Genomic DNA, 14719 nt, shown 5'->3' with positions numbered 1-14719 from the left:
CCTCCCTGAGCGGGAGGGGAGTCATTGCATCCAATCCAATATGATGTATTGAAAGTCTCCGTTGCTGTCCCTTGGGAAGCTCTGCCCAAGTCCCGGGGAGGCATTCCACATGGTTCCCGACAACCTTGCAGTGCGGAGCACTCACTGACTCTCTGTTCTGTCTTTTGTTTCCCCCCTCCCAACTTTTAGGGAAAGGTACCGAAAGAAGCTCCTACACGTTTGGGAGAGACGCAGGCATGCCGGCCCTCAATCAGGTGAGAGAAGGAGTGTGGCGGTCGGGACTACGGGGCCAAAGTGACCAACTTTGGCCAGTTTCCCGCCATATGCCACCCAGGGGCTTCTGGGAGGTTTACAGGCAGGTCTCAGGCGAAGCCAACAGCCCTCCGCTCCCAAAGATGTTGTGGGCGTCTTCTGTAGGGAGAGGCTCCATTCTGCCTTGTTGGACGGACACGACATCCCACCTGATCCAGTATCCTGTTTCCAGCCGATGAACCTGAATGGAGTAGCCCCTCTCCCTCTGTTCTGTTTGCGATGAAGGTTTCCGGGCTGGTTTTGTGCCGGGTTTATTGATCCATTTGAAAGATTGTTCTGGGTTTTACAAATTGTTGCTTTCCCCCCTCCTCAGCCGTTGCATTGCTCTGTATGGGTCGAAACAGCAGGCAACAGATATTTTGCCCTGACCTGGGGAGCCCAGATGAGCCCGATCTTGTCAGATCTCTGAAGATAAGCAGGTCAACCCTGGGGGAGACTACGGTGTCTGTGCCCTGCTTATAAGCTTGGACGGGGGCTTCTCTATGGCCCTCATGTGAAGCTGGATGCTAGACCTACATGGACCTTACCTTTCTCTGATCCAGCCAGGCTGCTTGTACACAAAGAGCAATTCCCGTTAATCTATGGGATAGGTCTTTGGCTGTGATGATTAAATAGAACATCCATGTCTTGCAGAAGTGTACCTTTCAATCTGACGGCCGTATAATATCAGGCGATAACTCCATAGTAGACAATGGCTAAATGTGGCTTCCACGTTCCATGGAAATGTATTTCTGGAGACCAGCTATGAGGACGGAGGGAAAACACCATGGGAAGGCTATTGTGGATATTTGCCGATTATACAAAACTGGACTATTCAAGAGGGCTTTTCTGCACAGGCCGCACAGCGCAAAATGGTTTTGCAAACCTACTTGGATAAATGGTTAGGACTTTTCCGCTGGATATAGCATATTGTACACAGGATGCCGTTATAGAACAAAGTTTTGAGTCCAGTGGCACCTTTAAGACCAACAAAGTTTAATCCTGGGTATTCGGCATGCACACGAAAGCTGACACCTGGAATTAAAAGCGGACACCTGGAATTAAACTTTGTTGGTCTTAAAGGTGCCGCTGGACTCCACCTTTGCTCTGCTGCCTCAGACCAACACGGCTACCTGCCTGGATCCTATTAAGTAATTTCTGTACCTTTTAATATATCATACTAACACTTATGGTCTGGTTTCCAGTCTCATTTCTTTCTTTTTTTAAATTGGATTTGAACATATTATAGGACAAGAAAATATAAGGGTAAGAAGGGTACAGGGTATGGGATAAGACATATAGGAGAATTATATCAGATTTATATCATAGCTGTTACAAGTTTTCAGTCTTAGTTCTTTGTTTTCCATTCGGGTTTTTTTGTAGCATTACTAAAGCTAGTATCACATAGTCCAATTGTTAAAGTCTTTTCTTATGTTTCCTGACAAGAGTCAAATTCCATGTAGTTCAAGTTGGAGTCTCTCCAAATCGGGGGTTTTTTTTGTAGAATTACTAAAGTTAGTATCACTTAGTCAAATTGTTAAAGTCTTTTCTTACGTTTCCTGACAAGAGTCAAATTCTACGTAGTTCAAGTTGGAGTCTCTCCAAATTTTATGTTATATATATTCATTGTTCTTGGTCTTCGAAGTTTCTTTCCACCCACTCATAAAATACTGTCAAATTGCTTCTCACGTTTTGTTTGCTACTGTCCTTCAACAGGTTTGACAGTATATCCATTTCTGCTGTTTCAATTTTTTTTTTGTCAAAAGTTCGTTTTCCGTTGGTATCTCTGCTTTCTTCCAGTGCTTCGCATAAAGAATTCTTGCTGCCATAACTATGTATATTAATTAGATATTTAACTTTCTTGTCTTTTACATCAGGCATAATATTAAGCAGGAACATTTCAGTTTTAAATGGTAGAGGTAACAAACATATTTTCTGTAACATTTCATGAGCTCTTCTCCAATATAGCATCACCTCTTTACAGTTCCACTGTAAATAACTTCCCACCCATGCCTTACATTTCTAGCATTTATCAGACATTGCAGGATACATTCTGGCTAATTTATCTGGTGTTATATGCCACCTATAAAACATTCTATATAAATTCTCTTTAAAGGCAACCGATTTTGTTATTTTAACATTTGTTTCCCATATTTGCAACCAATGGTCAAGATCAATATTATAACCAAAATTTGGGGCCCAATTTTAACATACATTCTTTAATCACCTCGTCCTCCATCTTTATCTGTAGCATTTCTTAATCAATTTATCATGTTTCATATAAAAGTGTGTCAAACTCCGATTGTTCTACAACAAACCCTTGAGGTTTATCTTTAGCATATCTAGAGTCTAGCTGTACTCTTGTCCACTAATCCAAATATATATCTTGTTCCTCTAGTTCGTCTTTGGACTTCAACCTGTCTTCCTTTCCTAATAAATCTTCATATCTAAGTACTTTTTTCTTCTCCGATAATCTAGGCTGAGTAAATGCCTCCACTGGAGAGACCCATTTTGGGATCTTCACATATATTTTATGCCCGATTCTTTCCCATACTAACAGCAATGCTTTCCTCACCAAATGGTTTTTAAAGTATTTGTGATTACACGCTTTTCAATACCAGAGATAGGCATGTCATCTAGGATTAAATCATGTCCCTCCAATTTTAACAATTTCGTATTTTCAGTTCTTATTCATTCTTTAATCCATGTCAGTGCACAGGCTTTATAATAAATTCCCCGGTCTGGAAGATCAAAGCCTCAGTCTTCTAATATCTTAATGCATCAGTTATTGGTTATCCCATTTTGTTGACTGTCCTGACTCTTTAAAGGCAACCAGTTTTGTTATTTTAACATTTCTTTCCCCTATTTGCAACCAATGGTCAAGATCAATATTATAACCAAAATTTGGGGCCCATTTTGGTGTAGTGGTTAATTGCGCGGACTCTAATCTGGGAGAACCGGGTTTGATTCCCCACTCCTCCACTTGCACCTGGCTGGATGCCCGTGGGCAAGCCATAGTTCTGGCACAGCTGTTCTTGAAAAAGAGCAGTTTCTGTCAAGAGCTCTCTCAGCCCCACCTACCTCACAAGGGTGTCTGTTGTGGGGAGGGGAAGGGAAAGGAGTTTGTAAGCCGCTCTGAGACACCTTTGGGTAGTGAAGGGCGGGGTATAAATCCAATCTCTTCTTCTTCTGACTCACTCTGTGTAAGCCGCCTTCGGTCCATGTGAGAAAGGCGGACTATAAATAACGTAAAAACATAAATGAATTGGCCGGCCCAGTTGGGAGGCAGGAACTGGAATTAGACAACCTGTTTGTCCAAAGCAGCAGAATGTAGCCCTATCACAGACAGAGAGGGAGTGAGCCAAGGTCAGCTAGCGAGGCAAGATTGGAATTTGTGGTCAGGGACCCACCTACCTGAGGGACCACCTTTCCCCATATGCTCCCCAGAGAGCACTACGGTCAGGGTTGCAAAACCACCCCCCCCCCCCCCAAGGACACCAGGCTGGTATCAACTAGGACCAGGGCGTTTTCTGTAGCAGCTCCAACTTACTGGAATAAACTTCCAGATGAAATAAGGGCCCCACGGGACCTCACAGTTCCGCGAAAATGGAGCTCTTCTGTCAGGCATTCAGGTAAGGAGCTGCATGTTACCATCTGTGCCCTGTGCCGACTTTACTGCCAGCCTGAGCCTGCCGAGAGTGGAGGTACCGCTGATTGTATGTTTCTAAATGCACTACCATAGCTACATTGCCATCGCTATGTTAATGCTTTTAATAATTTTACTCTGTATTTTATATTGATATTATTGTTTTTTTAATTGGTTCCTTATGTAAGCCGCCCTGAGCCTGCCTCGGCGGGGAGGGCGGGGTAAAAGTCAAATAAATAAATAATAAACCCTAAACGTCCAGCTTCGCAGCTCCATTTACTTAGCATTTGGGGTCCTCTGTTTGGTACACTTCAAAACAGATATCCTTTTTTCCTCCTTCCCCCTCACCTGAGCGGTCCTCTGAGACAAGAGACGCCTGCACACAGGAGCTTTCCGGTTCTCTTTTTTCGCCAGGAAAGAGAGAGCGGAGGTTGTTCAAAGATGAAAACCAGCCCTGTTGTGATTTGCGCCGCCCGGCCTTCCCTAAACGCAGGATGTTTTCTTTTTGAGTTCAGAAACAGCTGCGCAGGGCCGGCTCTCGATGCCAGAGTGGATTTAATTTTAAAATAAGGAAACCTGCCAGCAAGCCCCGGAGCGTTAATATTGGGATTGGTTTGCCAGCGGGAGAGAAAGAGGCATGGTAGAGAAAGGATCGAAAGTTTTTTTGGGGGGGAGGCGTAAGCGGTCAGAGACTTGGGCAATCTGGGATGGTGTTGGCTGGCCGCGTCTGTCTCTAGGTTAGGTCAGTTCTGCGGGGTGCAAAGTTGTGGCAGGGAGAGCCTGGCATTGGATGTAAGGGCGCCCTGAATTTTGTCGACCACAGCCGGCTCTGGTGGTAGAATTCTGCACCTTTGTGTCTTTTCTGAGGTTCGGTTTGAACCATGTTTCTGGTCTTTATGACTGTAGACAGGGGTCATTTCCTGCAGGAGCACACAGGAGCAGAGCTCCGGCAGTAAAGAGCCCAGGGGGCGGGCACATGCAAGAAGCCCCACCCCCTGCTCCCAGCAGCCCTCAGTCAGAGCAAGAAACAGCCAGGTAAGCTGCAGAGCCCCCTGGCCCCCCGGCCCAAAACAGTCCAGTGGCACCTTTAAGACCAAGTTTTATTCAGGTACAAGCTCTCCCTCCTCTGCGAGGACAGATCTGCACATCCCCCCCCCCCCATAGCTAGCAATCCAAAACAGTCCAGTGGAGCCTGAGCGGTGGGTGTTGCCTTCTGACACACTTCTGGTGATGTCAGGGGGTGTGGCATATGCTGATGAGTTATGCTAATGAGCTCTTGTACCTCTTTTTCTACGAAATGACCCCTGACTGTGGATGACCACCTGAAAACTGCACACCTTGGGAAGACACTGGCAGTTTGAAAATGCTTAAAAGGGAAGGAATTCTATCACGGGCACTGAATGTAAGACTTGTGGACAGCAGCTATAGCCAGGTTTGGCTGCTTTTGGAAACAGAACGCCAGGTTGGGGAAAACTTTAGTTTAGGCCAGCCCCACTGTTTTTGCAGTGATGATAATACATGGCTACCTTGCTGGGCCCTGAGTGCGGAGGTTCCCATGTGGCTGCAGGAAGTTCCATTCAGCTACCTAGGCAGAACCTCCATGTACTGAAGAAGAATATCCGCATCTGCCAGATTTGCATGTCCATTGTTGGGAACTGCAGGAATACTGAGCCATTATCAGCATTTGTTATTAACAATATTTATATATTAAATGCAATCATACATAAATATAAATTGCCAATAATATCCATATTTATTAACTGAAGACCCTGATGTTTCTCCATGGCTGTTGGAGGGCCAGGACCGGGATCAGGTTTCTACCCAGGAGGACTGGCTTTTTCCCATTTTTAACTCCTGACATTCCTTTTGTTGTCTGTTTTGCAGGCTGGCTTTCTTCCGAGTGAAATAGGGATTTCGAGTCCCAGCGCACTCTCCCCGACGGGGGTGAAGGGCAGCTCTCAGTACTACCCATTTCCCAACAACCCTCGTAGGAGAGGAGCAGACAGCAGTATAGGTATGTGGTGTATTTGGTATGAGGTGGATGGGTGACCGAATGGGAGGGGGCTCCTAGTCTCTGCACTGATATCCCTTTGTGGTGGGGCTGTACCGTGTGGAGGATGAGAAGTACACCGTGTGGGGCTACCAGGTCCATGGGTGACTTTCTCCAGTTGGTGCTCTGTAGTCCAGCTTGGCTACAAATGCTGTGCTCCCTCTAAGCTGTGGAGTCTTGTGAGCAAAAATCCTACTTTGTGAGCTACTGACATGAAAGTTGTGAGCCAGCGATTTGGCTACTGCATCAGTTAGTTGGCTCTGGAGCCCTCCTTCCTGAGCTAAGGCAAAAATGGGCTAAAAATCTGTGAGCTAGCTCACACTGACTCAGCTTAGAGGGAACACAGCGCTGCGACTGCATCCCGCCTGGAGACAGTAGTCCCTGTCTGTATTCCTTCCATAGCTGCCGACCTCTGAACATAGAGGTTCCATTTAGCCATCTTGCCTAACAACCCTTAATATGTGAGTCCTCTGTAAATTTGCTCTCCCCCCCCCTTTAAAAGCTGGTGGCTGTCTCCGCATCTTGTGGCAGTGAGTTCCACAAGCTGTGTATTGTGATAAGAAACAGCTGCCTGGCAGCACCCAAGGCACATTCTAGGGCTTGCGCTTGCAACCGCTGTGGGGGCTGTTGGGCACACCTGGGGAGGGCTGAACAAAGACAGGACCAGCTGTATTATAACAACAACAACAACAACAACAATAATATATTGGATTTATACCCCGTCTTCCACTACCCAAAGGAGTCTCAGAGCAGCTTACAAACTCCTTTCCCTTCCCCTCCCCGCAACAGACACCCTGCGAGGTAGGTAGGGCTGAGAGGGCTCTGACAGGAACTGCTGTTTTTCAAGAACAGCTCTTATCAGAACTACAGCTTGCCCAAGGTCATCCAGCCAGGCGCAAGTGGAAGAATGGGGAATCAAACCAGGTTCTCCCAGACTAGAGTCCGGGCACTTAACCACGACACCAAGCAGGGAGTCCAAGCGGGAAGCATCCCTGGACCAGCTGAGGGGGGAGGGGTTGAAACTGTTGCTGCCCTCAGGAAGTCTGATGCCCCAGTGCTTTGTGGGAAAATCTCAAGAGACCCAGCGAAAGGGGTTTGCCCTAGGAAAGAAAGGCAGATGGGCTGGAGGGTAACCTACCTCCTGCCCTCCCCTTCTTACAAGCAGGCATGCTAAAGACGCCCCTTGGATTCTGTCTGCAAACCCACGGAAGGTTGTAAGGGGATGCACACTGGGACAAAAGAATCCCAGCTTCAAAGATAGGCCAATGGGGGTCTGAACTTGCTGAGACTGAGAAGGAAAAAGATCTTGGGGTTTGTAGCGGATAGCGCCGTGAAAGCGTCAACCCAGCGTGCTGCAGCGGTGGAAAAGGCGAACACTGTGTTAGGGATGATTAGGAAAGGGTAAGGTAAAGGTAAAGGTTCCCCTCGCTCGAAAGCCAGTCGAATCCGACTCTAGGGTTGTGGTGCTCATCTCCGTTTCCAAGCCGAAGAGCCAGCGCTGTCCAAAGATGTTTCCGTGGTCATGTGGCCGGCATGACTAAACACCAAGGCGCACGGAACGCTGTTACCTTCCCACCGAAGTGGTACCTATTTATCTACTTGCAATTTCTTGCTTTCGAACTGCTAGGTTGGCAGGAGCTGGAACTAGAGACAGGAGCTCACCCCGTCTTGCGGCACCTGGGTCTCGAACTGCTGAACTGCTGAACTACTGACCTTCCGCAGCCTGCAGTTCAGCGTCTTAACCACTTGAGCCACCGCAGCTCCTTTAGGAAAGGGACTGAGAATAAAATGGCCGATATTGTAACGCCCCCCTATAGATCTATGGCGCGGCTTCATTTGGAACAGTGTATATGGTGCTGGAGAAGACTCTTGAGAGTCCCTTGGACTGCAAGAAGATCAAATCAGTCAATCCTAAAAGAAGTCAACCCTGACTGTTCCCTGGAAGGCCAGATAATGAAACTGAAGCTCAAAGACTTTGGCCACCCAATGAGAAGGGAGCACTCACTGGAGAAGACCCTGATACTGGGAAAGACTGAAGGTCAAAGAAGACGGGGATGGCAAAGGATGAGATGGTTAGACAGTGTCATAGATGCAACTAACATGAAATTGAGCAAACTTCAGAGGACGGCAGAAGACCGGAAGGCCTGGCGCGTCTGGTCCATGGGGTCGCGAAGAGTCAGACTCGACTGTGCGACTGAACAACAACATACAGTTCTGGTCACCGTATCTCCAAAAGGACACTGCAGAACTGGGGAAAGCGCAGAGGAGGGCAACCAAGACGGTGAGGGGGTTGGGGCCCCTTCCTTAAGGGGAAGGTTCTGAAGAGTCTCGGACTTCCTTTCATTTGAGAAAAGAGACAACTAAGGGGGGGGACGCAATAGAGGTTGGCAAAATTATACATGGGGTGGAGAGGGTTGACAAAGAGACATTAGAACTCGAGGGCATCCGATGAAGCCGATGGGCAGTAGTTTCCAGGAGAGGAAAAGACAAAAGGAAAGACTACTTTACACAGAGAGTGATTCAGATGTGGAATTGGCTGCCAGAGGATGTCGTGATGGCCACAGGAATAAACAGCTTTGAAAGGGGATTCGATAGATTCATGGAGGATCAGTCTATCAATGGCTACTAGCCATGGTGGCTGAGGGGAACCTCCACATGCAGAGGCACTGCGCCTCTGAATCCCAGAGCCAGGAGGCAATACCAGGGGACGGCCTCAGCCTCTATCCCCCGTTGTTGGCCGCCCAAAGGAGCTGGTTGGCTATTGTGCGAGACAGGATATGGTACTAGATGGACCACTGGTCTGATCCAGCAGCGCTCTTCTGATGTTCTTACGTTCCTAGGGCAAAACACCCCTATTTCTACTTGCTGTGCGGGAAAACTGATTCATCCATCCATTCACCTGACAAGATTTTGTCCCATGCACTTTGGAGCATGTCTTTGTGCCCATGAGTGCTCGAATGTTGGGTGGCGGAGGTGGTGGCTGTGGGCAGTAATCTGTTCCCAACGAACACTGCATTTTGCAAATGCTCCCCCCACGCGCACACTTGCTGGAGAAGTGCTTCACAGGAGCCCGTTTGGAAGAGAGGCCCGGAGTTTGGGGAAATGCAGCTGTACTGAGGAGCCGCGCTTTTTAAAAAGGAGGGGGCACCTCTCCAGGGCGCCCTTTGGAAGACTCATTTTACTGGGTGGAGCGGAGGTAGTTGGAGGAGTCGGCGCTCCAGATCCAGACATCTGGCATTCATTGATTGGGGGGGGGGGAATATTCCAGGAATGGAGACCTGTTAGGAGCCTGACCCACGTGGCTCTCCCCTCTTGAGGCCAGGCAGGGAAGGGGGTCTTTGAAGAAGACTTGTGAGGAATCCTAGAGGCCCAGGGATCAATGGTTGTTGATGCCCCACATTTTATTTTATTTTAAAAAAGTAAGAGTCTCCACCCCACCAGCCCAATCCACTTTCCTTGACGTCTCTCCCTAACTGTGGCTTTGCGGGGGGGGGGGGGGGGCACGTCTGGGAGGATTGAGAAAAGGCCTTTCCCCCACCACGTGCTTTTAAGCCTTTTGATGTGTCCGTGAGCGCTAGCATCTTGGTGTCTTTTAAAATTCTGGTGTTCATGCAAAAGGGTGCTCTCTGTGACTTGTAGCATATCCACAGCCCTTTGCATGGCTTTAATCTGCCACAGACACACTTGGATTTCAGGGGCAAGCCCTCCCCCACAAATTCTTTGGTATCATTTGCTGCAGTCCCATGACCTTACACTGAATCAGACCCTCAGTCCATCCGGGTCAGTCTTGTCTACTCAGACTGGCTCTCCAGGCCCTCGGGCGGAGGTCTTTCCCATCAGCTGCTGCCTGGTCCTTTTTAACCGGAGATGCCAGGGATTGAACCTGGGACCTTTGGCATGCCAAGTAGATGCTCTGCCACTGAGCCATATTCCAGAACTGACTGATCCCAGGGCCGCCACCAGCAGTGTTTCCTCTCAGCGGTGCGGGTGAGGGGCCGCTCATTGACACAGGAAGCCCCGCTCAGCAGCAGTCCGGAGCCGCGCAGGGTCTTCTTGCACTGCCCGTTAAGATCACGGAAGTTCTATTCTGCTCAGGGTGTGAGCTGCCCCCCTCTGTGGACAGGAACAAATTAGAGGGAACGTTGGCCTCCAGCTTCAAGCAGACTGCGCCGCGATGTGCTCAGTGCTCCTTCAAGCTTTCCAAAGGGTCCTGGTCGGTTGCCTGCGCGAGTCCTTTTCTGTACTGAGTGGGTCATACGGCCACGGGAGCTCAGCCAGCTCCTACCCCTCGTGACAGAGCAAGTGGCACCGTTCCTTGGGGACTTAGTGGGTCAGGATGAGAGGCCAGGAGGGCGGGTTCTCTGGCTTCGAGTGCGATACCTTGACGGGTATACGCAGGCTCGCTCCCCCTCCCCCAACTGAGTTTTTCCTTCCCCACCCACACATGTGATTTCCAGGCCCCCCGCACACCCCTCCCTTTCTCTCCCTTTCATCCCCTTATGTTTGGACTAATGAGATCCACCTGTTCTTGCAGACAGGTTCACTCCGAAAAAATACCTGTGCACCACAGTGAAGGGTCCTAGTGCCTGCCTTTTTAAATTCTCCCCCACACCCATTTCAAAAACTGGGGCTGCATGGTGCCCACCTTCCAGCGAGAGGTTGCCTGTTGCATCTCTGCTTGCTCTTGCCTCGCTTCCAGCGCGGATAGATTTCTGTGTTGGCTCTTTGTTGGTGCGAGGGAAACGTTCAAATCATTCCCAGTGTGGTAGAATCACCTGCTTACCTGCCTGTGGATCTTCGCAGAAATGCTTGACTCCTTCCCTAAAAGATTCGGGGTGGGGGTGGGAAGCTAACACGGTTGCATCTCTGCATTAATTTGATTGGAGTATTCAGTCAGAGGCACTGTGGAATTACCCAGCCTCCAAGACACCTGTTTGTTGTATCTCTACATGAGTCACGATTGGTTTCCTTCTGATGCTGATAAGATATTCATTAATACTGTGAATCTTTTTAAAAACTGGACCTTTAGAAAATAATTATAAAGGTTGTGTTATTAAGTGACAAGTCTCTACAAATGCACATAATAAATCCCTTAATAATAGGTTTTGGGGATGGTTTTTTTTAGCTCTTCAATTGTGTTCCGGTTTGCGTGGGATAGCGGTTAGCATGTCGGACTGGGACCTGGGAGGTCCAGGTTTGAATCTCCCGTTCTGCCAGGGAAGTTTGCTGGGTCACCTTGGGCCAGTCACACCCTCTCAGACTAGCCTGCCTCACAGGGTTGTCGTGAGGATAGAGTGGCAGGGATGAGGGGGAGGATGTCAGCTGCTCTGGGTCCCCACTGGGGAGAAAAGCAGGACATAAATAGCTTAAACAAAACTAAATGTCTCTCATTTCCCTCCTGCCTTTCCTCCAAGAAGCTCCTTTGTTTTATCTTCACAACAACCTTTTGAGGTAGGTTAGCTGAAGAGGAGGAGGAAGAGGAGGAGGAGAGGATTGGATTTATACCCCGCCCTGCACTACCCGAAGGAGTCTCAGAGCGGCTTACAATCTCCTTTCCCTTCCCCTCCCCACCACAGACACCCTGCGAGGTAGGTGGGGCTGAGGGAGCTCTCTCGAGAACAGCTCTGAGAGAGCTTGTGACTGACCCAAGGTCACACCAGCAGCTGCCTGTGAAGGAGCAGGGAATCAAACCCGGTCCTCCCAGATTAGAGTCCGCGCTCCTAACCACTATACCAAACTGGCGTGACTGACCCAAAGACCTCCTGGGAGTTTTATGGCTGAGTAAGGAATCTGAACCCAGTTCTTTCCTTTCCAGCCGCTCCTTGAAACTGGATCACACCCTTGACCCTTCTCCCCTTTCCAGTTTGTTGTACCAAAAACATTCTACCATCCCATATCTTATTTGACTTGTGTGCTAGCCGAGTCAAGTAGGGCTTCATTGGAGCCGGGGGCTGTGTGAGAGCTCCACCGTCTGTCCTGGAGAGAAACCACGCTCCTTAATTCTAAGCATACCGGGATGGACTGTGGGTGCTTAGTGGTGAGGGAAAGGCACTCTGCACTTGCTCAGAAGACCCTCTGCTTTAGTCAACACGTTCTGGGGTACAGCCGTCTTGCTGACAGCCCATTCCAGGTCCGCGGCTGGGCACGGAGGAAGCCTGTTCTCATTTCAGAGGTTTCGCTGCAAGGTGGGATTTGAACACAAAGCCAGGTCTGCCTCTTTAAGAGAACGGCTCTTCGAAATCTGCCACTGAGATTACGCAAACTGGGTTCTTAATTTTTTTTAATGTTTTTCCCCCCCTCTCCCCAAATGCAGATGGCCAGCCTAAGAAGGTCCGAAAGGTGCCCCCGGGACTCCCCTCCTCGGTAAGTGGCGTGGTTTTCTGCTAAGGCATAATAATGGGTAGAACATCCCAGGGGCAGCAAAATGACTCACCCCGTCCCTGCTCCCATTCGCTGAGCTTCTGTGACATCACGGAACGTCTGCAGATCTGCTGCCGGGAAGGTTTAAGGTGGTCGTGGGATGCTGAGAATCTGTGTTGTCATCAAAGTGGAATCTGGGCCTTGGCTGTTTACTGAAATTTCGGAAGGGGCCAGGAGGAGGGCAGAAAAAGCCGAGGCAGCGCAAAGCAAAGGACCCCAAAATGCCAGGGGGACATGGTGTTGAACAGGGCCTGAAATCCTTTTGGAACTCCCGGCTTCGGTTTTTTCTGTATCTCAACGTGTGGTGTGTCACCCGCCGCTGTGTACCAGGCGAGATCTGGAGGAGCTACGGGTTCCAGTTCATGTTTGCTGTGAATCTTGCAGGCATCCGTGTTGACCATCCCATTTTCTCACAGCTTGGCCTACCTCGTAGGGTTGTTGGGATGACAAAATGAAGGAGGGGAAGACTGCCCCGAGCTTCTTGGAGGAAGAGAGGGGTAAAAAAAACCAGTAATACAATCAGTAGTGAATAAATAAAGGCACCAGGTGTGCCGGCAGCAATATAAAAAAAAAGTTTCGAGATAAAGGGATCGGCCCGACTCCTTTCCTGGCCAGCTCCTATCTTTGAACTTGGTCTCGGCCACCTTGGCAAGCATTTCCTGGCGCCATCGGGCTGTGTTTTTGGGGAGGGGCATGGGAGGATAGGTGCGGTTGGGCCTCTTACACAGGTTGGACTTTGACCCTTGAAGCCGGTTGGAAGCGTCTCCCTCGCTTTGGGCAAGCCCCTCCTTTTCCTGTTGGATCCTTGGGCGATCGAAATTTGGCGCTTAGAAAACCTGTCGTTTTGCACTCAAAGGGGCCAGGAGTTTATTCCACTCAAACGAGAGGAAACGGGGGACCCCCAGGAATCCACATTCCACTTCCAGTGCCCCTTTTCCGCCAAAGCTTTAGGTTGTGTTTTAAATGCATTCTAATTCAGTGTGGTTGGCCCGAAACATTTAGTGTTTAGAGCCAGTCTGGGGTAGTGGTTAAGTGCACGGACTCTAATCTGGGAGGACCGGGTTTGATTCCCCACTCCTTCACTTGCACCTCCTGGATGACCTTGGGCAAGCCATAGTTCTGACAAGAGCTGTCCTTGAAAAAGAGCAGTTTCTGTCAGAGCTCTCTCAGCCCCACCTACCTCCCAGGGTGTCTGTTGTGGGGAGGGGAAGGGAAAGGAGTTTGTAAGCCGCTCTGAGACTCTCGTCTTTTCTAGTCCCCCGCCCCCCCCCCCATGTCTCCCCTTCGTACCCCACCCAGTCTGGATCCCCCCCCTACCAGCTAGAGGTTAACGCATTCATTTGTTCTCTCGGTGCGTCTGTTGTGGTTGTTGTTTTTTTAATTTAACAAACCATCATATTTGGAATGAGGTTTGTGCATTTCAACCCAAGTGCAGGAAGTCGGTGCAGAAAAGCTGAAAACAAAATATATTTTGAGTCTACATTGCTTTCGGGGGGGGGGCTCCCCTTTTTTCCTTCTCTCTGCTTGAGCTTTTTTCTGAATCCAGGAAATTATCTCACCTGTTGGGCTTGAGGTCGGGTGGGGTGGGGGGCTGAGACTTTTGCTGAACTAGGTGTCATTGCAGGTGGGAGAGGGGGAGGTATGCGCATGGGGGGGGGGGCATGTTTTGATTCAGCGTTTCCTGTTTGGAGCCGGACAGAGAATCTGGGACTGTCAGCCCTCTTTGGGGAAGGCGCCTTGGGGGCCTGTGGCTCACAGATGCCGCTTTCGTGACTGTTGTTCCACAACCCTGCGGCTCTGTGCTAGGTGCTGCTCTCTTTCGTCGGGCATTCTGGTAGGGGAAGGGGGTCTCCCCGGTTGAGAAAGAGGGCCAGAGTTTCGCGCTCCTCTCCCTTTTCAAGCCACATGAAAAATGCTCTTCTCTGGGTGAGCGTCTTCCACCCTGCTGTTTCCGTTTTTCTCTTCTGGCTACCCAGCTTTGGGTAACCGGACTAAGACTTCAGGGGAGGGGGGTGTGTTGAAAGAACTATTTATTGTCACTGCGTACCACAGCATGCCCTGGTGTTAAGTTTAGGGTTGGAAATGAAGGAACGGCCACCTAACGGTCAGCAGCTTTGAATGAGCACCTGTCACCTTCCCCCTTTTGGGGAGAAAAAAATACTTATTTTCGGGGAGGGGGCGGAGGGAAATATATTACAGCAAAAGCAAAAAGTGAAAGATCGGACTTTAGGGAAGCGGGGCTCTGTTCTGATCTTCTCTTGGCTTTTGCCTCTTCCCCTAAACAAGCGGGGGGGGGGGGGGGGGGGGGGGGG

At 49.4% G+C, this 14719-nt stretch overlaps 1 protein-coding gene across 8 annotated transcripts in view; it reads left to right on the top strand.

Moving 5' to 3' along the window:
• Positions 1-14719, top strand: part of TCF3 (transcription factor 3) — a 146052-nt gene that overhangs the window by 88899 nt on the left and 42434 nt on the right. For all 8 annotated transcript variants that reach the window (XM_015407007.1, XM_015407006.1, XM_015407001.1 and 5 more), the window contains exons 6-8: positions 190-254; positions 5822-5951; positions 12301-12350. In XM_015407007.1, the coding sequence (XP_015262493.1) occupies positions 190-254; positions 5822-5951; positions 12301-12350 (245 nt within the window). The remainder of the gene's footprint in view (positions 1-189; positions 255-5821; positions 5952-12300; positions 12351-14719) is intronic.

The sequence above is a fragment of the Gekko japonicus genome, unplaced genomic scaffold (assembly GCF_001447785.1).
Source record: "Gekko japonicus isolate JY-2015 unplaced genomic scaffold, Gekko_japonicus_V1.1 scaffold1894, whole genome shotgun sequence".
Classification (NCBI taxonomy): Eukaryota; Metazoa; Chordata; class Lepidosauria; order Squamata; family Gekkonidae; genus Gekko; species Gekko japonicus.
This window is presented reverse-complemented; position numbering and strand designations above follow the sequence as displayed.